The following is a 21,647-nucleotide window of genomic DNA, read 5'->3' on the forward strand; positions in this document are numbered from 1 at the left end:
TTATGACGGAGGGAAATCAGTCTTGGGGAGTTGCGGGCTCCATACCCGCTGGAATCCTCCGCATCAGTCTATCCGTCCCTCTGTCTTCACTTCCAGTGGATAAAGGAGAGCCCTGGATGCTGGGGGTGAAAACGGGGTGCTGCCCTGGGCCCCATCTCTTTGCCCTGTGCACTTCTGGGAAGCCAAAGCCAGCGAGCAGTGAATAGAGGGCAAGGAGCTGAGCTTTTGAGTGGTGAGGGCTAGGGGATACTGTGTGCACCTTTCAGCCTTCATCTCAGCGCTCACCGAGGAGAAACTCCCGCATTGTTGTGAGCAGACGTGAATATTTGTCAATGATTCCGGGGGTGCCAGGGTCGAGGTGGCAGCTCCGGGCTGGGGACACGGGGGGACGCGGAGCTCAGGGCTTGTTTCACTCTTTGCTTTTTGGCCTCACCACCGCTCGGAGGGTGGATCGGGCCGCTCCGTCGGGGCCGCGGCTCTGCACGCAGAATTTTTCTCTTGGATAACGCATGGAGCTCTCAGGAGACACTTTGGGGAAGTATCCCTAAAGATATCTCCCTCATCACACAGGAAGCCAGAACCCAAAAGCAGTGGTGGGGACAAAGATGCCTCGAAATGCCCCCAAAATACCCCAAAATTCCACGCTGTTCTGCACCGGGCCCGGCGCTGGTGGCGGCAGTGACGATGTTGCAGCGGTTCGGGCACCGCTCCTTCTGTGGTGCCCCTTCAAACTGTGGCAAAGGAAAAGGTTGCTTCGGTTTTCTGCTCCCCGGTGCATAGCAGCGGATAGGGCTCTGCGTGCCAAGCAGTGGGGGCTAAAAATAAGAAAGGGGGGGGAGAAAAAAAGAGAGAAAAAATATATATAACGCAAAAATAGCGCACCTCTAAAGCAGCTCCGAATTGCCGCGTATCGGCAATGTTATAGCAATCCCCGTTGAGGAGCCGCTGGGTTTGTGGAATTAATAAGATAAATGTTGAAAGCACATTACGGGCAGCCCTTAATCCTAATGCAGGGAAAATCGTAATTACGCGGCGGATAAGTGAATGTGAAAGCCCCGCACCCGCCGCTCTCTGATTGCACCCAGCGCTCAGCTCCTCTCTGGAAGGGGCTTTGTGCCGCCTTTTGTTTACTTTCGCCTTTTTATTTCCATTTTGACTTCTTATTTTTCAAATCCATCGCGGGTCCGAAATGACGGCGGTAAGGACAGGAGCAGAGAAAGCTCTCCATGCGGGAGAACCCTTCCGCAGGCACTGAGCGGTCTTATCCCGCATGCATCCCTCATCCCGCATCCATCCCTCATCCCGCATCCATCCCTAATCCCGGTGCGCGGGGGCAGCAGCGCCGTCGGGGCCGCCCCGGCGGTGGCTCCGTCACCGCGACTGTGGCTCCGTCCCCGCAGTGTCTCTGTCACGGCGGTGGCTCTGTCCCCTCGGTGGCGGCCCCGCTGGCCCCCGGGGGCGAACGTCGGGTCCCGAAGCTTCGGGGGGTCCCCGCGAGCTGCCAGGTGAGGGCCGTGCGGGCGGACGGGCGGCGAGCGGGCGTTCCCCGAAGGGGTTAAAGGGAGGGGACGTGGGCTGTCACGCGTCATTGGGCAGATTATGTGCGGCAAACAAAAAGTGTGTGTCTGCGTGCCACTCACTCACTGCGCCGCGTCCATCTGCGCGGCGCGGAGCGCGCTCGGCCGGGCCATGGAGCGGCGCTGAGCGGGGGGCACGGAGCCGGCGGCCGCCTTTGTGCCAGCGCCGGGCGGGGAGCGCGGCCCCGCCGCCCCCGGTGAGTGGCGGAGGGAACAATGCCCGGAGCCGGCCCCGGACAAAGGGCGGCCACGGGGAGCCGGGGGCTGCGCGGAGCCGGGGGAGAGCGGGGGGCGGCGGGGGGAAAGTTCGGCGGGGGCCGCCCGCCGCCGCCGCTTTCGTTTGCGGAGATCGGCGCGGTGGGGCCGGGCAGCGCCGCAACGACGGCGGCGGAGGGGGGGCACCGGGAGCGGCCCCCTCCCGGTCCCCGATCCCGCGGGGGGCCGGGCACCCTCCGCCGCTCTGCGGGGGGACGTGGTCGCGGTGTCCCCGGGAAGCGGGGCCGGGTCCCGCGGCTCCGGAGCGGGCGGTTCACGGGGATCCGTTCGGTGGAGGTGGGGAGGGCGGAATTCGGAAAAGCGGGGCGGTAGGAAGAAGGTTCCTTGGGAACACAGCGCAGGGTGGGATCCCGCACCTCCCGACCCGGCGCGGGCAGCGGGGCTGCTCTGCGGAGCGCGTGTCGGGGTAAAAAGAATTACCTCCGCTCTCTGCTTTGAATTACATCTCGGAGGGAAAGTGCTGGATTATGGTAATGCGCAGCCAGACGCTCCCTCTCGGAGCGGGAGGTGGCTGCCGTCAGCCACAATGCCACTCTCCGAACCCTCCGGGCCGGGCCACGCTCCCCACCCGCACCCGCACAACCCTGGCGTCGGAGGCGGCCGCATCCCACTCGCGGAGCCCCTTTTTTTTTTTGCCCCACCGAGATGACTTTTCTCACATTTTTTCTTCTGATTTACATCTCTGTAAACATCCATCATTTCATTTTTTGATGATTTTTATTTTTTTATTTTCTCCCAGCTCGATGGATCTCGTTTTTCCTTCTGATTTCTACCTCTATAAATATCTATAATTTCCTTTTTTGTGGCTTCTTTTTTTGTGTGTGTCTGTTTGTTCCCTAACCACCCCCCCCCCCCTCCCCTGCTCCCCCCGCCCGCAGCCATGGAGGACGCCCCGCGGGGGCCGTGGGACGGGGAGGCCAAAGCGGTGCAGCAGTGCCTGACGGACATTTTCACCAGCGTCTACACCACCTGCGACATCCCGGAGAATGCCATCTTCGGGCCGTGCGTGCTGAGCCACACGTCTCTCTACGACAGCATCGCCTTCATCGCCCTCAAATCCACCGACAAGCGCACCGTGCCCTACATCTTCCGGGTAAGAGCCGCCGACGGGGCGGGAGGAGCGGCCCCACGGCCCCTGGGGAACTCCCGACGGACACTCGGCCCTTTGCAGGTGGACACGTCGGCGGCCAACGGCTCTGCGGAGGGGCTGATGTGGCTGCGGCTGGTGCAGGCGGCCCGCGAGCGGCAGGAGCAGAACCTGGAGGCCTACGTGAAGAGCGGGCAGCTCTTCTACCGCTCCCTGCGCCGCATCGCCAAGGACGAAGAGCTGCTGGTGTGGTACGGCAAGGAGCTCGCCGAGCTGCTGCTACTCGGCCCCGCGCGGGGCCCCGACGGTGGGTGCCCCCCAACATCCCCCCCAGGGAAGGGGCCGGGCGGGGGGTTGCGGGGTGCCCTTCCCCGACGGTGGCTCTGAGAGGCCCGGGGCTGAGCGCGCGTCCCCTTCCCCGTGTCCCGCACAGGGTCGCCGCCGTTCTCCTGCCCCGAGTGCGGACAGCGCTTCCAGTTCGAGCTGCCCTTCGCCGCCCACCTGCGTTTCCGCTGCCCCAAGCGGCTGCACGGAACCAACGGCGGACCCCCCGACGGAAAGGAGGCAGCCGCCAAGGAACCGGAGCCCGCCAAGTTCGCCAAGCCGCTCCCTCACCCCTTCCCTGACGGCGGCGCCGGGGGAGCGGCCAAGCCCTCCACGGACTTCCACAACCTGGCCCGGGAGCTGGAGAATCCCCCGCGCCGCCCCGACGTCACCCCCGAGGGTGCGGGCGGAGGGACCAAACGGCGATACCCCGAGGAGGAGGCACGGAGCCGCTTCCCGACGGAGCGCCCGGGGCTGCCGGCGGCCCCCAAGGAGGAGCCGGTGTGCACCCCGCAGCAGCAGTTCCGCTCCGCCGGCTCCTACTGCGGCCCCGAGGATGGCGGCCGCCTCTTCGCGCCCCCCAGCCCCGAGACGGGCGAGGCGAAGCGCAGCGCCTTCGTCGAGGTGAAGAAGGCGGCGCGCGGTCCCGAGCCCGACGCAGCCCCCGAGGACGGCCCCGAGCGATCCTCGCCCGCGGCCCCGACGGCGGGCGGAGGGGGGGAGCCGGCGCTGTGCCCCCGCTCCGGAGGAGGCGGTGGAAACGGAGCGGCGACGAGGGGCAGCGCGTTCAGCTCGGTGCCGCAGCTCGGGGCGGCGGGTGCCGTCGGGGCGGAGGAGCGGAAGAGCGCCTTCTCGCAGCCCGCCCGCTGCTTTCCGCCGCTGCCGCTCGGCCCCAAGCTGGGAGCGCTGGGAGAGCCGTGCCCCGACGGCCCCTCCGCCGGCCGCCTGTACGCCGCCGAGCTGGCCGCCAAGGAGGGAGCGGGCGGCGGGGCGGGAGCCAAGCAGAGCCCCTTCCTCTACGCCACCGCCTTCTGGCCCAAGAGCTCCGCGGCCGCGGTGGGGCCCCTCCAGCTGCAGCTGCCGTCGGCGCTGACGCTGCTGCCGCCGTCGTTCGCGTCGCTGTGCCTCCCGGCGCAGAACTGGTGCGCCAAGTGCAACGCGTCGTTCCGCATGACGTCGGACCTGGTGTACCACATGCGCTCGCACCATAAGAAGGAGTACGCGCTGGAGCCGCTGGTGAAGCGGCGCCGCGAAGAGAAGCTCAAGTGCCCCATCTGCAACGAGTCCTTCCGCGAGCGGCACCACCTCTCTCGCCATATGACCTCGCACAACTAGCGACGGGGCTGAAGGGGGGAAGGGGGACGGGGGGAGAAAATGGAGAGAAATATGGAGGAAACGAAGAGAGCGGAGAGGATTCGAGAAGGGGAAAATGGAGGGGGGGGGGGGGAAAGAGAAAAATGGGGGAAAAAAAGATTGAGAAAATGGGGGGAAAACGGAGGAAAATGGGAAAAAAATAAAAGAAATTTGAGAAAATGGACCAAAAAAAGAGAAAAATGGACAAGAGTGAGAAAATGGGCAAAGCGGATAGAATTGGGAGGCGTGAGAAAACGGAGGAAGATGGAGAAAACGGGGAGCGATTGAGGAAATGGGCAGAATGGAGAAAAATGGAGAAGAACGGCTAAAAGATTGGGGGAAAATGGAGAAAATGGGGAAAAATGGAGAAGAATGGAAGAAAAATGGGAGAATATAAAGGAAATAACGAAGAAATATGGACAGTATTGGGGAAAATGGGAAAAAATGGAAAAAAAACCCTGAGCCAACGGAGAAAATGAGAGAATTTGAGGGAAAAAATAAGAAAAAGGGGGAAAAATCGAGAAAATGGAGAAAAAGGAAGAAATGGAGAAAAATGGACTCAAAAATGGACGAAGGGCATAAAGAGGGAAAAAAGGAAAACGGCAAAGGAAGAGAAGAAGGGAAAAGAGGAAAGAAAAAGGCGAAAACAAGGGGGAAAAGACGGGAAAAAGAGGAAAAAAAATAAGAAGGAAAGCAAATGACTTAAAGTACATTTTTTGAAATGTCATATATTGCAACATATTGATGCATTTGTCATACGTTTCTACTTAAATTATGAAGCACTTATGGTTTAGATGTAAGAATAATTCTATGTCAGGGTAAAGGTTTTATTTTAGATACGGAGCTCCGGGCGGGGCTGCGGCGGCGGCTGGAGGCGGACGGCGGACGGGACCCCCCCAACCCTCCTCGCTCCGGGGCTCCCCGCTCCCCCGTCCCCGCCCGTCCCGTCCCGTCCCCGCCGCCCGCCCGCGTGTGACATGTGCCCGTGAATGATGGAGTCTCGGTAGTTTGGTGTTTCTTTTCATGCCCCCGCCCGGCCCGGCCCGCCCACCCCCCGAAAAGATTTATTAAACTTTATAGTCTATCTGGGTGCGCTGGGTGCTTTGACAATAAATGATTTATTTTCTGCATCGCAGCAGCAGTTACTCCGTGGGGCCGCGGGGTCGGACCCTCCGCTCCCCCATTCTCCCCCGGCCTCGCTCCGCGCCCCTCTGCACCTCCGTCCCTCCCGTCCCCTTCTCTTTCCTCCATTCATCTCTTTCTTCTTTTCTTTCTCGTTCTTTCTTTCTCTTTTATTTTCCTTTCCCTTTTCATTCTTTCCTATTCCGTTCCCCCTCTCCTTTTTCGCTCTTTACACTCCATTTCAATCACTTCTTTTTCCCTTCCCCGTTTCCACGTTTCCTTTTCTCCATTTTCCCCGTTCTCCTTTTTACTTCTTTCAATTTCCCACTTTCTCCTTTTCCTTCCCTTTTCTCCTTTTCCTTTTTCCTTTTTGCTTCCCCTTTTCCATTTTCCCATCGTATTTTCCCCATTCCTTCTTACCCTTCCTTTCCCCCTCTTTCTCCCTTCCCTTTCTCCCCACTTTTCTCGTCAAATTCTCCTCCTTTTTTCACTTTTCCCATTCAGTTTTCTTTCTTTTTCGCTTTTCCCCATTGCCTTTTTTTTTTCCATTCAATTTTCCTCTCTCTCCCCCCGCTTTTCCTATTCCCTTTCCCCACTCAGCTGTCCTTTTCATTCGCTTTTCCCATTCCCTTTTTCCACCCCACTGCCCTTTTTTCCCCTTTGCTTTTCCCATTTCCTTTTCCCATTCATTTTTCCTTCTCCTTCACTTTCCCCATTCCACTTTCCCTTTTAACTTCCCCCTTTCCCATTCTCTTCTCCCATTTCCTTTTCACGTTCCCTTTCTCCCTTTACCTATTCAATTTCTTTTCCTTTTCCCATTCCCTTCTCCATCTTCCTTTTCCCATTCCTTTTCCTCTTTCCCTTCAATTTTCCCTTCTCTTTTCCCATTCCCTCTCCCCCCACCCTCTTACCCCTCACCACATCCCATTCCCGGCACAGTGCCGCTCCCCGGCCGATGCCACCTGGATCCTCGCAGCGCTCCCGGTCCCAATCACGGTTCGAGTGGCGCTGGGGCTCAGTCCCCTGGTGCGGCCGTGCGTGTGTCTCTGCGGGAAGGGGGGAGGCTGGGACCCACACCGTGCCCCTATCACCGACCCTGAGAAGCTCTTGTCCGTGGAGGGGAGGTGGGGGCGAGTTCTGTTAGGGGGACACGAGTGAGAGGTGGGCGCTGTCGTAGAGCTCCCACGATCCCGAGGGTAATGCCGGGCACCGCGCATCCGGCGGGCTGGGGTGGAGCTGGGGGGGGTGGGGGGGGGAAGGGAGAGCCACTTTTGCACACCGGGTTCTGCAGAGCAGTGCCTTTGGGGTTGTGAGTACTCCTTTATTTATTTCCTCTACTTCCTTCTCTTTTATTTTTCTTCCCCCACAGACTGTATTTTCTATTCTGGTTACTCTTCTATTTTCTTTTTATTTTTTATTTTTTTTCTTTCCTTCTTTCTTTCATTCATTCTCTCTTCTTCGTTCCTCCCTCTTCTTTTCCTTTTCCCCTTTCCCCCTCCACACTGTCCATTCCATATTCCCATCACCTCCATTCTGCCCCCCTCTCCCCACCCCCCAAAAGCTGCACTGCCCCACTCCCCCTAAATCCCTCAGCGCAGCACTTCGCAATGGGAACCTCCTGTCAAAGAGCTGTCCCATAAACTTCCCGATCGACATCCCCCCCCCGCACCATCACACCCCCTGCACCTCATTACACTTTAACCACCACCTGTACTTCACTGCATCCCAATGAGGGCAGCTCCGCCCAGACAGGGGGCACTCCTAACACTTGGGGGACGGGGAGTGGTTTAGGGCATGATCTGGAGGGAATATAAGGGAATTTGAAGGAGGGTGTAAGGGCTTTGAGGGGCCGTGTTGGGGGGGGGGGAGGCGTTTATTGCTTTGGGCTCTATTGGAGCCCTCTCACGGGCGCGCACTGCCACCTAGTGGGGCTGCGGCGTTTCAGCCTCGGGCATCCCCTGGAGCTCAGGTGGAGCCGCCCCCGGAGGGGTCACAGAGGGAGACACAGCTTTGCTGGGAAGCTCTAGTGCTCTTCGCTTTGTGTGTTTTGTTTTGTTCCTGTTCCCACCTCCATTTCTTCCCCCCTCCCCCCCACCTCCATTTCTTCTGGTTTCTCTTTTTTGGGGCCGAAATCACAGAGTCTCACTTGCGGAGGGGGAAATCCCTGCGGAGCTTCCATCAATCACTGCGATACTCTGACAGCTGGGAAACACGTGTAGTGTGCAACGGGGGCTCCTTTGCGCCTTTAGGACTTCTGGAACGTTCATTTCCTTATGTAAGCACTGCTCTGGGTTCTGCTCGGGTCTTTGTCCTTGTCTGTGACCATTGGGGTCGCTGTGCCTCATTGAAGCCCTGGTGGTGGCATAACTGTGGGATGCACAAATGGTGCCATTCCTCAGTGCCCCCAGTGTGTTGAGACCACCAGGGATGGGATTTGTGAGTACTGGATGCCCAAAAGTGGGATAGAGATGGGGCCCCTAGGGATAGGAGAAGAAAAGATGGTGCCCACAGGTAAGGAGCCCTCAGGGATGGGACGCGCAGGGACTGGGTCCACAGGGATCTTTTTGTCTACTGGTAGTTTGCTCTGTAACCAAGCCCTGAATAATTCAGGCAGCAGCAACACTTCAGCTGCAGCCTTCAGAGGCCGCTGCTGTTTGTGTGTAAGGGCTGCAACTGCCACAGGCAATTAAATTGGATTATTGCAGGAAGTGGGCTATTAGGGTTTGTTATTTATTTAGAATCAAGCCGCCTTCGTCTATCATTTTTTTTCCCCCTCTCCCTGCTGTATGGATGTCATAAGGGTAAATCATTCTCCAGGCCATGGAAGCCCTGTGAGGATGCACCGATTCCCCCCCAGCCCCCCATCCCACTGTGGTTAAGAGGAAGGAATGGGTCTCACTGGGCTGAGTGCTGCAACAGCAAAAAAGGAAGAGTCTTCTGAGCACTCCAACCCTCCTGCAGGTATGGCCTCTAAATATAGGGGCAGCTCTACTTCTATACATATGGAGATGGATGCAACATGCGTGTCTGTGTATCTGCCTGCTTATATATTTATGTGTGTGTATATATATTTATGATTCTATTTTTAGACACGAGTGTATTTATAGATACGGATGCAGGACCATGCGTGCCACCCTCAAGCATGTGTTGTTTCTCCCCCCCCCCCCCCCACATAACCTTCCTCTTCCTCACAGCTGAAGGTCACCTACAGTGCTTCCTGTAAACCTGACCCCCGGGACCCCCCTCCCCCCAGATGGCCCTGCAGTGGGGTTTTCTAGTGCTGGTGGGCACACGGAGGAGTGTGGGTTGAGTGGAGGGGAGGGCTTCCATGGAAGCTTTGGGGGTACAGAGGAAGGATAGGGGGTGGGGGAATGGGGGGTGTGCTTGGGGAGACCGTCCCCATGGGGTGTAGAGCTGCGATGAGGCAAGAGTAGAGGTAAGAGGTGAGATGGCAGTGGGGGCCATTGGGGATGCGGGATGCTGCCGCTCCCCCCGGCTCTGCGCTCAGACCCGGGGCCCCACACGGGAGGGGTCGGCCTCGGCCCCGGCCCCTTCCCCGCAGCTGCCGGCTGTCATCTCCCGGCGGGGCTGCAACCCAATCCCTGCCGGCCCTGGGGGGGCCCCGCCGTAACCCGAGGCAGCGCCGCGCCCCGTACCGCCGGGAGCTGCTCGGCCCCGCACAGGTGCGGCCCCCCCCGGGCTGCCAGCGCCGGGGGCGGCCCCCTCCCGCCGGTGTCGGGCGGCGGAGCGGGATGCCGAGCCCTCCTCCCGCCCTTCCTCCTCCTCCTCCTTCTCCTCCTCCCGCCGGCGGCATGCGCCCGGCCTTCCTCTTCTTCCTCCTCCTCCTCCTCGCCCTGCCCGCTCGCGGCCGGAGGGAGCGGCTGCCCGGCGGGGGGCACTCCGCGTCTTCCTCCTCTTCGTCCTCCTCTCCCTCCTCCCTGACGGCGGCGGGCCAGGGCCGGCGGCGGGGCCGGCTGTACTGCCGGGTGGGCATCGGCTTCCACCTGCAGCTGCACCCCGACGGCCGCGTGGACGGCGCGCACGCCGCCAGCCCGCTCAGTGAGTGCCGGGGCCGAGGCCCCTTCCTGCCCGCGTTTTGGAGGTCGGGGCTGTGGCAGCCGCGCCTTGCTGGCCGCATGGAAGCAGAAAGGTTTCTCCGGGTGGGAGCTCGCTCTGTCCCAAACCATCCTCTGAAACCGCGGCTCCCGGGGCTGGGGCGGGGGGCAAACCTGCGTGGCTTGAGAACAGGTGAGAAATTCGGGGGAAAATGGGGCTTCCCGAACCTGCGATCTGTCGGCACTGGCACAAGCCGCGCAAAAGAGCATCCTCGGCCCCCAAGTTGTCCCCCTCGGGCTCGGGGAACCGGCTGGAAATAAGGAGAAGAATAAGCCAAACCCCACAGCCGCAGCGTCATGCCGCTCGCTGGGGGACGGAGGAGCAGCAGAGCTGCGCAGAGGCGGTTGCTGAGGAGCGGGGCCTTTTGGTGGAGAAACGCAGCCGTGAGATTTCTGTTTTATTTTTGTCACGCTGATGCAAAAAGAAATGTGATTTATTCCGAGCTTCCTGTCTTCATAGGCGTTCTGGAAATCTTTGCCGTCTCTCAGGGGATCGTAGGAATCCGAGGAGTTTTCAGCAACAAATTTCTAGCTATGTCAAAGAAAGGAAAACTCCACGCAAGTGTGAGTATTCCCAGTGCATACAGCACCGTACTGGTGCTGCAACAGCTTTGTGTGCACACACTGGTACTCAGGACATGCGGGTGCCTGCCCTGCGTTGGTGATGCTTCTACATGCGTGTTAGTGATGTGCTGGGGCTGCGTAAGCCCACAGGGTGCCATTGAGTGAGGTTTGTGCACTTTCCATGCTGCTCTGGGCTGAGTTCTATGGAGGCATTGCTCCTGGGGATGCCCAGAGGATGAGTGCTTTGCTTTCAAGCAGGATGGGGCTGGGACAGTGACGATGGCTTGTGTATGGAGGATATATGGAAAATGGGCAGAGCAGGAGTAGGCAAAACAATGGACTTTAAGTATCTGAAGGGGAGCTATAAGAAGGAAGGGGATAGACTCTTTAGCAGGGTCTGTTGTGATAGAACAGGGGGAAATGGTTTGGGATTTGGTGCTTTCTTCATTGTCAGTCACTGAAATACAAGAAAAGAATGATTCTATCATTAAGTGTCCAAAGGAGGGCTATAAGAGAGAAGAGGACAGACTGTTCAGTAGGGTCTGTTGTGACAGGACAAGGGGAAAGTGTTTCAGACTAGAAGAGGGGAAAATTAGATTGGATATAAAGAAGTTTTCTAAACTAAGACTAATGAAGCTCTGGCGTAGGTTGTCCTGAGAGGAGTTTGGTGCTCCATCCCTGAAGACATTCAGAGTCAGGCTGGAGGGACTCTGAGCACCTGATGTAGCTGTTGGGGTCCCTGATCATTGCAGGGGAGTTGGACTGGATACTCTTTAAGGATCCCTTCCAATTCAAATCATTGCATTGTTCTATGAAAATGCAGCAAGGAACTCGGCCTCAGTCATGACAAATCCATGTTGCAGGAGTAACCTTGGAAGGAGACATGGTGCCTTCCTCTGATGAAAGCCATCAATTTGTAGAAACTTGACCCAAACGCCTGAGGATGGCTGGGCTGATAATGCCGATAACGCAAAGCCTGCATCTGTTGTTCCTCCCGGCCTTGGCGGGATAAAGTTATTTCATGGCCCAATGCACAAAGCAAGCTCTGTGCCCGTCACTCACGGCCATGCTTTGATGAGGAGCTGCTGCGGTGCCACGGTGCTGCGCTGTGGTACAGCCATGCCCGCAGGCCTGGAGCTGCTCTGAGAGTAGCTGTAGCTCTGTGGTTCTATAGCTTTTCAGGAGCCTCAGTCAGCCCTAAACCCAGCAGTCAGGGTGCCATGGATCAGTGAGGTAAGCATAGGGGTTGCACCTGGAGATGCAGCACTTCGGGTGCATAAAAAAAGCAGGAAAGCACAGATGAATCAGAGGGATGGATTGTCTTCCAGGCAGAAACTGAAAGATTTGATTCCAGCTGTTATACAGGGGAAAATGTGATGGGAAAGTATATTCCACCATGATCCCAGTTCTGGGGAAGGGTTTTTCTGTGGAGTCCCAGTTTGCTCAGGGAGGTATTAGGAATGATGGAGTTCAGAATGTTCCCCATGCATCCCTCACCAGTTTCAGAGCAACAGTTTGGGAGAGCCAGCACTGTGCTGTGGGAGGGAAAGGGGGGGGGGGGGGAGTGAGTGGGGACAGCCCCCCAGTTAACTTCTGTCTCTGCCTGCAGGCACGCTTCACTGCTGAGTGCCAGTTCCGTGAGCGCTTCCAGGAGAATAGCTACAACACTTATGCCTCAGCTGTGCACCGTGGGCAGCGCTCTGGCCGCCAGTGGTATGTGGCCCTCAACAAGCGGGGCAAGGCCAAGAGGGGCTGCAGCCCTCGTGCCCGCCCCCAGCACGTCTCCACACATTTCCTGCCCCGCTTCCGACAGCCCCCTCCATCCCAGCTGGCTTTCACTGTTGCTCGCCCTGAGAAGAAGCCACCCCCACCACCACCGCCACCCAAGAAGATGACCACGTCAAGGCACAGCCCCGGACCAGGCCGCTACCGGCTAAAGTTCCGCTTTGGATAGTGGCTCCTCAGGACACTGCAGGGCTGCTGGGTAGGGTGACGCTGGAATGGACGTGGGAAGGACGTCTGTTGGCAGAGATGGGACCCACAGTTCAGCTACTGATGGTATTTTGCTGTGGAACCTCTCCACAGGACCGTGACACCTTCTCCCTCCTGCCAGGGGCTGACTGAGCATTGAGTTGTCAAAATGCCATCGTGACAGTCCTCTTCTCTGGGCCAAGCAACCACAGGACCTCAGCGCTCCTCACATGTCTTCCACATGTATATGTATATATGAGCAACAAGATGTAGGACACACTAGAAGTTCACCAAAAATCTGGACTGTCTGAGGTCATACAGCTTCTTCCAAGGTTTCCCAGATGAGTCCCATTGAACCATCTCTCATTGCATCCTGAGTTCGCTGTGCTAACAGAACTCTGGGCTGCTGCTGGGCGGACATCTTATGAACTCAATCAGAGAGATGTGATATCTTCTGTTAATTCTCAACATTTACAGATACTGAATTCAGATTGCAGCCTTCCACAATGGAGATGAGACCTGCAGGGCAAATGCAGCCCAGCACAGCTATGACATCCATGAAGGACTCTGTGCTGTCACTGGCTTTAACTTTATAGCCACATTATTTTGAGTGGAAAAGCTGCTATCAGAACTAATAGGAACTAAATAATGTGTAAACAATGAGAAGAAACCCCATGCCACTGCCTCGATGAACATGCAAAGTGGCATTGAAGTGTTTATTTCTACCTAGGAGAGGCACTGCTGCTCCACGTAGGATGTGACTTTTCACAGCAAGTCCCATGTGAACATGGAGCTGTGCAGAGCTTCATGTTGTGTTGAACACTGACATCAACTTTAATGCTTCCAGAAGTCTTCGTAATCCCTCAGAGTGCTGGGTGAGAGAAAAACAGCACAGCCAGAAGAGAGATGCAATGTTTGGATTGCTTCTGTTTTGGTGTGTTCTTGGTCTGCTCCTGGCACATGGCTGTCACTCAGACTCATGACCAACCTGTGGCAGAGTGTGCTGTAAAAGCTAAGCTTGTCTCCTGGCATAGGATGTGCACAAGTCGTGTGTGCCCTGAAAAGCCAGGCTCACTGATGTTAAGTGACTGTTTCAATTACTGGCATTAAGGTAGCACAATTCACAAGATTCTACTGGGTGACACCATTTGGACCAATTTCACATGTGCACTGTGCTCTTAGTTTTTTTTCACTGCCCTTTGATAGCTGTTAGGAAAGCATTACAAATAAATGGGGAATGGATCACAAGAAGGAGTTCTGGGTGATGGAAACACAGCCATTGGTTTTGGAGGCATGTCCAGGGAGAAAATAGACTTGTGTGCTGCAAAACCGATGACATAACTTACTTAAGGGGAAATAATCAGTAAACTTTTTTGAGTAAAGTGTTAAGTTAATATGAGGATCAAACAAAGTAACACTGAGAACATAACAGTAGCTTAAAGTGTAGAACCATAGATGCATTTGAGTTGGGAAGGGATCCTTAAAGGCCACCTAGTCTTACTCCCCTGCAATGAACAGGGAAGCTACAGTGGCATCAGGTGCTCAGAGCCCATCCAGCCTGACATTGAGTGTCTCCAGGGATGGGGCTTCCACCACCTCTCTGGGCAACTTGTGCCAGTGCCTCACCACCCTCCCTGTAAGTGACAACATGGGGCTCCTTTGTTCAGCCCAGACAGTTTTCACCAGGCTTTAAGGGCTTTTCTTGGGCACTCAGAGTGAGGTACCACTGGTGATCAGATAGTAATTTGAGAGGCTTTTATTTGTTGTTGTTTTTAAGCATGCAAAACAAAAAGCCAACCAACCAAACAAAAAGAGCCATCCAGACTTCCTCCACAAGGATTATTTTAAATTTTAATGGAAGTGGATGGAAACAGACCTGTGGAGAAAGCTCCTGTTCTCATTCTGCACAGAAATGCTCCCCTTCTGGCTGAGGAGCTCATGGGGCAATACCCTCTGGCTGACTGGAGTGTGTTGTGTCTGCAGTTCCCAAAGGAGCAGTCACTTTGCTGTGAAGATTCCCAGAGGAAAACTATTCTACTCTTCTGACAGCTGCAGAAGAGATGTGTTGGCTGAACCAGAGTGGGGAAGAGGATCGAGCTGTGCCCAGTGCTAATGGAGCATGGGTTTGGGGCTGCTGCAGCATCAGCTGCTGCTGTATCTGGTGCTGCTCACTGCTCTCTACATGCTGCTTTGCCCGGTGAATGGCTGAAACCTCTTTACATCTGCAAAGGCTGCAGAAAGCAAAGGGAAGAGAAGGAAAAAAAGCCCAGGATGGTGCACATTGTGCCCTGGCACCGTGTGTGGACTTGCTGAGAAAGAGCAGGGCTCTGGGTGCCGCTGCTGGGGCTGCAGATAACACCAATGTGGAACTTTGGCAATGATAGAAGGTAACGTTTTTGTTGCTCAAAGGTCACCTAATTTGAGTACAGGCTGCAAGGTGTACAACAGCATTGTGACAGTCCTTGTTTTCAAGGGATGGGATGTGGATGTGAGGTGTTTTTCTCTCAGAACCTCAGTCCTCTTTTCCTTCAGACACCCCATTTACCTCACTTGAGCTGAATCACTCATAGAGATAACAGTCCACATTTGAGATGTTAATAGGGTTTGCTATGTTACGTTTTCTCCACGTAGGTTAGAAATCAGTAACTTCATATTCTTTCAAGCCAATATTATCCTTTGCTGTGGTCTGTTATTCTCTATTTCATTTTCTGTATGGTCAAGAACCGTTTTTCTGCAGTGCTTCAGTATGATTCTTAAAGTTTCCTTCTCCCATTTGATATATCTTTCTTTTTTTTCCTCAGTCCAATCCTAGTGTCCTTGAATGTGATCTGCCTGATGGTTATCATACCTCCAGCATGGAGAAAGCTGAGCAGCACATGTGGTGCCTGCAGGTCTGGAAGATGAGGCCCCTCCAGGACAGCTCTTTCTCAGCCCATTCAGAAGAGTATTTATGGATTTTCTTTGGGATCAATTGCACTCTCAGCAAGTTTGCAGGTGAACCCAAGCTGTGTGGTGCAGTTGAGATGCCTGAGGGAGAGGATACCATCCAGAGAGATATGGACAGGCTCAAACAGTGAGCCCAGGTGAACCTCATGAGGTTCAGTAAAACTAAGTACAAGGTACTGCACCTGGGTTGTGGCAACCCTCACTATCAGTGCAAGCTGGAGGAGGTAAGGATAGAGTACAGCCCTGCCAAAAATGACTTGGGGGTACTGGTGGATGGCAAGCTGTTCATGAGCCAGAAATGTGCACTTACAGTCCAGAAAGCCAATTGTATCTTGGGCTGCACCAAAAAAAGTGTGGTCAGCAGAGACAGAGAGATGATCCTGCCCCTCTGCTCTGTGGTGGTGAGACCTCACCTGGAGTACTGTGTCTGGATGTTGTGTCCTCAGTACAGGAGGGATGTAAACCTGTTAGAGCATGTCCAGAGGAGGGCCACAAAAATGATCTGAAGGACAGAATACCTCTCCTATGAGGATGTGCTGAGGGAGCTGGGGCTGTTCAGCCTGGAGAATGCTCAGGGGAGACCTGAGAGCAGCCTTTCAATATCTAAATGAGGATGATAAGAAAGAAGAGGACAGACTCTTTAACAGGGTCTGTTATGTTAGGACACAGGGAAATGGTTTCAAACTAAAAGAGGAGATATGTAGATTAGATGTAAAGAAGAAATTTTTTACAATATGGGTGATGAGGCACTGGAACAGGCTGCCCAGAGAGATGCTGGTTGCCCCATTACTGGAGACATTCAAAGTCAGGTTGCAGGAGCTCTGAGCACTTGATGTAGCTGCAGGCATCCCTGTACGTTGCAGAGGAGTTGAACTGGAGGACCTTTAAGGGTCTCTTCTGACTCAAACAACTCCATGATCTTCGCAGTGAAGAGCACAGTGACTGATGCTTTTGGGGTCTGCAGGTTAAATGCACTATTGCTACTTGGAGTGTATTTGCTTATGGGGAAATCTGTTTATTTTCTCTTGAACCCACTTAAACTTTATTTTTTTCTAAGATATTTCAAGCTAGCAAAATAAATCATTGAGAGAATAGCCACATAGATTGGGACTTTAGGTCCTTTTGACAATGACGTCATAGATGACCAAGTGAACATACAGATCGGATTTAATAGGTGTCCATGTGGTGTCCTCTCCTGGCCTGCCCTGAAGAAGATCATTAGGGATGCCCAGTCAGGAGGGACAGGGCATATGTAGTATTTGCATCTGTTTGCTTGTTCCCATGGAATGCAATATTTGATAAGGCAATGGTGGCAGATCCCAGTGCCCTTTGCCTCTTGTGTATGATGTAGAAAATCCTTTTCTACTTTTCACGGTGTGCTTCCCATGAAGCAAAAAGCACTTCATCAGCCTCCTTCTGTCCTGTGGGAGGGGTTGCTGGTTGTTCTCTTCACTCCAAATACCGATCAGAAACATGTAAGAGGAAAAAGGCAGTTGTGTTGCTTAGGAGTTGGACTTGATAATCTTCATGGGTTCCCCTCCAATAGTGGATATTCTGCAGTTCTGAGATGGTAAATGTGCTTTGAGATACTAAAATATTGCCGCCCAAGAACAAAGTGATATGCTTCAATAGGTGGATCATCCTTTTGAAGCTAAAAACATGTTTTCTAAGGCCTCAGACTCCTGGGCTTAGCATTCACAAGACAGGGAACAGGATGGAAGAGGGGTGGTGCATGAGAAAGGAAAATCCCTTTCTTTTCTGGGCTCTGAAGTCTGAGATCATTGAGTCACACAGTGTGCAGTTCCTGTCCTAATGGCAGCAGTATGTGAGCAAGCTGTGGGTCTGTGCTGGCATTTCCCTGAGGTCAGCCAAGTAGGCTGCAGTGGGACCATCCTAAGGTATAGCAGCTGGGACAAATCACACCTCAGTTGATGAGAACTGGCACTTGTGAAGAATCTGAAACGTCTCAGAGTGATGATCTCACTAGATGTAATTACACAGTGTCCGTAAGAATGTGGGCCGTTTTAGTTCCTTTTCCCAGAAACTTTGAGGAGACAGTGGATGCAGTCTCTAAAACTCCCTGACCAAGGAAGCTCATACAGTGCATGTGTTGATTTTTGCTATCCTTGTTATGATGTGGTTCGTTACAGCTTGGGATTTCCAAGAAATCTCAAATTACATTGAGAATTCACTGCTAAGTAACACAACCTTATCATGTGCTGCACCTCTGCTTCAGGCTTCTGGTGCCTTTACTCGCTGTGACCACCAGGGGCCTCCCTCCACCTAAGTTTTGCAGCACTGGAGCTCTACAAACGGTGCAGCTGAATGAACGGCGCCTGACAAGGTGTGGGGACTAACAACCAGCAAACAACTGAACAAACTGGTGGCTTGAGGGATAACTCGAAGAATCCATACTTATCCTGGGAAGCAAAAAATAAAGCAGGAGGGGGGAGCTCGCTTCATCTCTGCAGACTTCAGTTTTGAGTGAACGGGGACATCTGCAGCTATATCAGGTGCTCAGAGTCCCTCCAGCCTGACTCTGAATGTCCCCCAGGACAGAGCACCGAACGCCTCAGGGCAACCTGTGCCAGTGCCTCATTATGCTTAGTATAAAAAAAATGCCTTATATGCAATCTTATTTTCTCCTCTTTTAGTGTGAAACACTTTCCTCTTGTCCTGTCACAACAGACCCTAATGGGAGTCTGTCCCCCTCTCTCTTATAGCCCCCTTTTGGACACTTAATGATAACATAATTCCCAAAGCAATACATTAAGTGTAACATATTTTAAACAAAATAATTGATTAGGGGCTTCCACATGTGCACCTATGTTCTAAAGGCTTTTCTTGCTTACAAAAAGGCAAAAGATGAATCTGCAGGCCTTCATTTGGAGCTTGGCATTTATAATTGGAGTCTTCTCTCTTGTTCTTGCACTAGAGCAATTTTGGACCCAATGGGAGTCTCATGGACTCTTCCTCAACTGCTGACAAGTGTCTTAGATATTAAATGAAAATCTATTTCTTGGAGTTCCTTGTTGAAATTAACCATGGAACTTCCTCCACAGCTTTGCAGAGCCCAGGCCTTGCAGATGCAGTAGAACTACTTCATCTTTTGTCCCCTGCTAAGAATCCCCCAGAGCCATTGCTCAGCTCCAATAGGTATATTTTCCGTGATCTTATGGAAGAGGTATGGTTAATTATGTTTCACTTGGACATGCCTCTGTTCTCTCAGTGCTTGCTGGGACCAGAAGGTGGACAGATTTCATCACGTGATTGACCTTTTGCTTTCTGGCTCATCCAAACTGAGTAAGAACTGGAGAACATTTGATAAAGTCCATGGCAGACATATCTCAGAGCTTTTCTCTTCTGTCCCCATTTAATAAGCCCATAACATGCAGATAACATTTAGACTGACATTAGTGTTGGAATAATTTCTGGGAGCTGATTTTTTTTACAATTGCTTGTGTCAGTACTTCAGAGTTGGATATATAGAGCAGACTGGAAAAGCCTTATGAATATTTCATGGTGGCCCTTCTGGCCCAGGAACACAGATTTGTTTTTAAGCATCTTTCTACTCACTCATCAATTCTTCCCCTCCTCCTCCACTCCCTTCTTTTGAGTTTTTTTAAATTAGGTCCTTATTGGGAAGGGGATGATGGCCTGTTCCTAACTCTAAACTTAATAGCGGAATGGGGACCAGCTCTTTCTCTTCTTCAGTTTCTTATTACTCATTCTACTATGATAACAGCAACATCTTTTTCTTAACCATTTACTATGAAGCAGCACTTTCACGGACCAATGAAGGAAGAAGACAAATGTCAATGCTTTATTGATGGTCCTTGGTTTTGTTTACTTAGCCCTGGATTGAATGGGACAGGGCAGATCTCATTGAGATTTTGGGTATCCCACCAACACAAGCAGACATTTAAATTAGCTCTGATCATTCTTTCCAGGCTTTCACCAAACTTGTGATGTCTACATATGCAAATGAAAGTAAATAAAAAGCAATTGAAAGTTAATGCACCAAGTGGATGCCTTCAGCACACACCTTTGGAATCATTTCCTTTCTTGGGAGTGGGACTAACAGACACTAAAAAAGGCTGTGACACATGTTTATGAAATAGGAAAATAGCTGAACACATACATTTTTGCCAGGTACAGATTAATACCTGGGGGCCATTTAGTTCACGATGCATGAGAGCCGTGCCCCCACCAGTTGCACACAGTTTTTGGTAATCCCAAGTGTTCCATCCTTGATGCCCTTAATACAATATTAAATGTTTTGTGAAGAGGCCCAGGTGTGTTTGGGTAGCTTTCTACTCCAGGCAGCGAAGTTGTTACACTAACAGTAATGTTTTTTCACCTGGCAGTATGTTGCAATAATCAGAGTTCTTTGTTGAAGAATAAATTGAGCCTTTTTTTTTTTTTTTTTTTTCCTATTTCTTTATAAATTGTGAATAGTTTTGGAAAATGTTTTGGAATAAATAAATGAAATGTGTTTAAGTAGGTGCTGGAAAATATTTCCTTTTTGGAGGGGAAGTTTATTATTTTATGAGTAATCTTCAGGCAAAGGAAACCGGAGTCCAGGAAATGGATTTGCCAGTAGATTCCTGCAGTTCATAACCCGCTGCTTCAGATTTCTTTTGGGTAAGACAGATAGTAGAACAAGCACAAACTCTGGTTAAGATGAGCTAAATATGTAGGAAAGAGAAATAATTCACAAAGAGTTTGGTATCTGTTTCCTTTCGCCATAACTTTGCCTAAGGTAGAGGTGCTCAAATGTCTGCATCTTCTTTCAGCTTCATCCCTCTAAGTGCCCCGTGAATGTGTATCTTCAAAGAGATGAAGTTCAGTCTGTACTGAGTGAAAAACAAAGAAAATTTCCCCCTCTGAAGTATACCAAGGGTTGCAGTCTTTTGCAGAACCATAATGTAGAGCTAAAATACTCCTCTGCAACAAAGCTAGAGTTAAAACAGAAGCCCAAGCTGAGGACTGGGCTGAATTTTCTTGCTGACCACCTCCAACACAGCAAATGGCAAGTTGTGAAAAAGGTACCAAATCCTCATAGAATTCACTTGCTAGCTTCTGTAAGAAATGTGCTAATACTGTCTATGTGTCCAAGATTCAGCTGTGGTTAAGCCCCTTTTTTAAGCAAACACCATGCTTGGCACTAGCATGTGGATTCTTACCTTTAAACCAGGAATTGACCTTCAACTGAGTAAACAAAGTGCTAGGATGGAACTATTAAAAACTTAACCGAATTTTGCTTCGTCGTGTTGCTTTCAATTTTCTTGTCACTTTCGTTGTCCTTTTATTTTATTTTTTCCTGTTAATCCAGGTGAGAATTGTATTTCAAATATAATTTCTGTGTGGTGATGAGTTAGATACATGAAAATCCCAAGCAGCTTTCCCAATGAATAGATGAAGTACTGAAAGAAGTGAAGCCTTTGGGATTTAGGATAGAAATCTTAATTCCATGTAACATATAAATATATATGGATATATTTAGAACTGCCTTGTTATTTCAACTGCATTGTAAGGGAAACTGTTGATCACAGCCTAAACCTCTGATTAACCATCTGAGGCAAGCGATGAGTCATCTGAGGGAGCACAGGTGAAGGTAATTCAGCTGTGCTACTGGAAGGGGTGGAGCTTGACTCCATTTAGGGGCTGACCACCACTAAGGTAGCATCTCTTTTTGGAGAGTACTCTTCTGTGGAGTTTTTGTGGTGAGCTTTGACATCAGTGAGCACCCATCTTGTCTGAAGGCCTCAGAGTTGGTGAGTCTTTTCCTTAGATACTCTTTCTAGCTCTACTTGTATTATTACAACTGTGTATATGCTTGTTTTAATGAAGGGATCTGCATGCTGAAATTCTACTTTTTTTTAAAGATTATGATTCGCTCTGGTAACTGGAAACTAATGGGCCAGGAATGACATAATCCTGATGTAATTCTAAGTTTGTCAATAGCTGAGTTGAACGTTCTTTGGATTTTTAAGGATGGAGTACTGCTCTATAACAGCTCGCAGTTCTTTGCTCTGAATTGGCTTTGAAATAACAGTCTGAAACTTGCATGAAAACAGTTAAACAAATAGGGCTATTTGGAAGTGGTTGTAACAGCTCCAACTGCACTGTAATCTGGAGGTCTTACTTCTAAATAAGAATCATTTTCTTGAGGCTCATCATTTCACCTCTGTAGGCTGGGTTTTAACTTTTTCCTCACAGACATCTGTATTTTTCGGCACCAACTGTACCTTGGTTTATTACTGTCTACTTGCAAAACCTCAGTAAGTCATTCTATAGCATTTTAAGGTG

The 21,647-nt window shown here is 52.0% G+C and overlaps 2 protein-coding genes across 6 annotated transcripts; both read left to right on the top strand.

Annotated features, from left to right (window-relative positions):
* The first annotated feature begins 838 nt into the window (after positions 1-838).
* On the top strand, positions 839-5,747 carry PRDM8 (PR/SET domain 8). Of its 3 annotated transcripts, none has more exons than XM_085545154.1 (4): positions 839-1,198; positions 2,732-2,946; positions 3,025-3,247; positions 3,374-5,747. In XM_085545154.1, exons 2-4 carry the CDS (start codon positions 2,734-2,736, stop codon positions 4,597-4,599), a joined length of 1,662 nt encoding a protein of 553 aa, XP_085401280.1. In that variant the 5' UTR covers positions 839-1,198; positions 2,732-2,733; the 3' UTR covers positions 4,600-5,747. The 3 variants fall into 3 exon arrangements, with proteins under 3 accessions (XP_085401280.1, XP_085401279.1, XP_015717322.2); XM_085545153.1 differs by lacking the exon at positions 839-1,198 and adding an exon at positions 1,233-1,505; XM_015861836.3 differs by lacking the exon at positions 839-1,198 and adding an exon at positions 1,587-1,774.
* A 1,537-nt stretch (positions 5,748-7,284) lies between these two features.
* Positions 7,285-20,593, top strand: FGF5 (fibroblast growth factor 5). Of its 3 annotated transcripts, none has more exons than XM_032444490.2 (5): positions 7,285-8,014; positions 8,540-8,700; positions 10,315-10,418; positions 12,028-14,776; positions 15,191-19,838. In XM_032444490.2, exons 2-4 carry the CDS (start codon positions 8,628-8,630, stop codon positions 12,370-12,372), a joined length of 522 nt encoding a protein of 173 aa, XP_032300381.2. In that variant the 5' UTR covers positions 7,285-8,014; positions 8,540-8,627; the 3' UTR covers positions 12,373-14,776; positions 15,191-19,838. The 3 variants fall into 3 exon arrangements, with proteins under 3 accessions (XP_032300381.2, XP_032300382.2, XP_032300383.2); XM_032444491.2 differs by having other exon boundaries at positions 8,557-8,700; XM_032444492.2 differs by lacking the exons at positions 7,285-8,014; positions 8,540-8,700 and adding an exon at positions 9,182-9,798 and having other exon boundaries at positions 15,191-20,593.
* The last annotated feature ends 1,054 nt before the right edge of the window (positions 20,594-21,647 follow it).

The sequence above is a fragment of the Coturnix japonica genome, chromosome 4 (assembly GCF_054131305.1).
Source record: "Coturnix japonica strain WE chromosome 4, WE-NBRP24, whole genome shotgun sequence".
NCBI classification, from domain to species: domain Eukaryota; kingdom Metazoa; phylum Chordata; class Aves; order Galliformes; family Phasianidae; genus Coturnix; species Coturnix japonica.

Excerpts from the sequence above, each read along its gene's own strand:
- FGF5 (XM_032444492.2), top strand. The coding sequence starts at position 9,210 with ATGCGGGATGCTGCCGCTCCCCCCGGCTCTGCGCTCAGACCCGGGGCC. Across the intron at positions 9,799-10,314 it reads GCACGCCGCCAGCCCGCTCA|GCGTTCTGGAAATCTTTGCC; the intron begins GTGAGTGCCGGG and ends CTGTCTTCATAG. Across the intron at positions 10,419-12,027 it reads AAGGAAAACTCCACGCAAGT|GCACGCTTCACTGCTGAGTG; the intron begins GTGAGTATTCCC and ends CTCTGCCTGCAG.
- PRDM8 (XM_085545154.1), top strand. The coding sequence starts at position 2,734 with ATGGAGGACGCCCCGCGGGGGCCGTGGGACGGGGAGGCCAAAGCGGTG. Across the intron at positions 2,947-3,024 it reads CCGTGCCCTACATCTTCCGG|GTGGACACGTCGGCGGCCAA; the intron begins GTAAGAGCCGCC and ends GGCCCTTTGCAG. Across the intron at positions 3,248-3,373 it reads CCCCGCGCGGGGCCCCGACG|GGTCGCCGCCGTTCTCCTGC; the intron begins GTGGGTGCCCCC and ends TGTCCCGCACAG.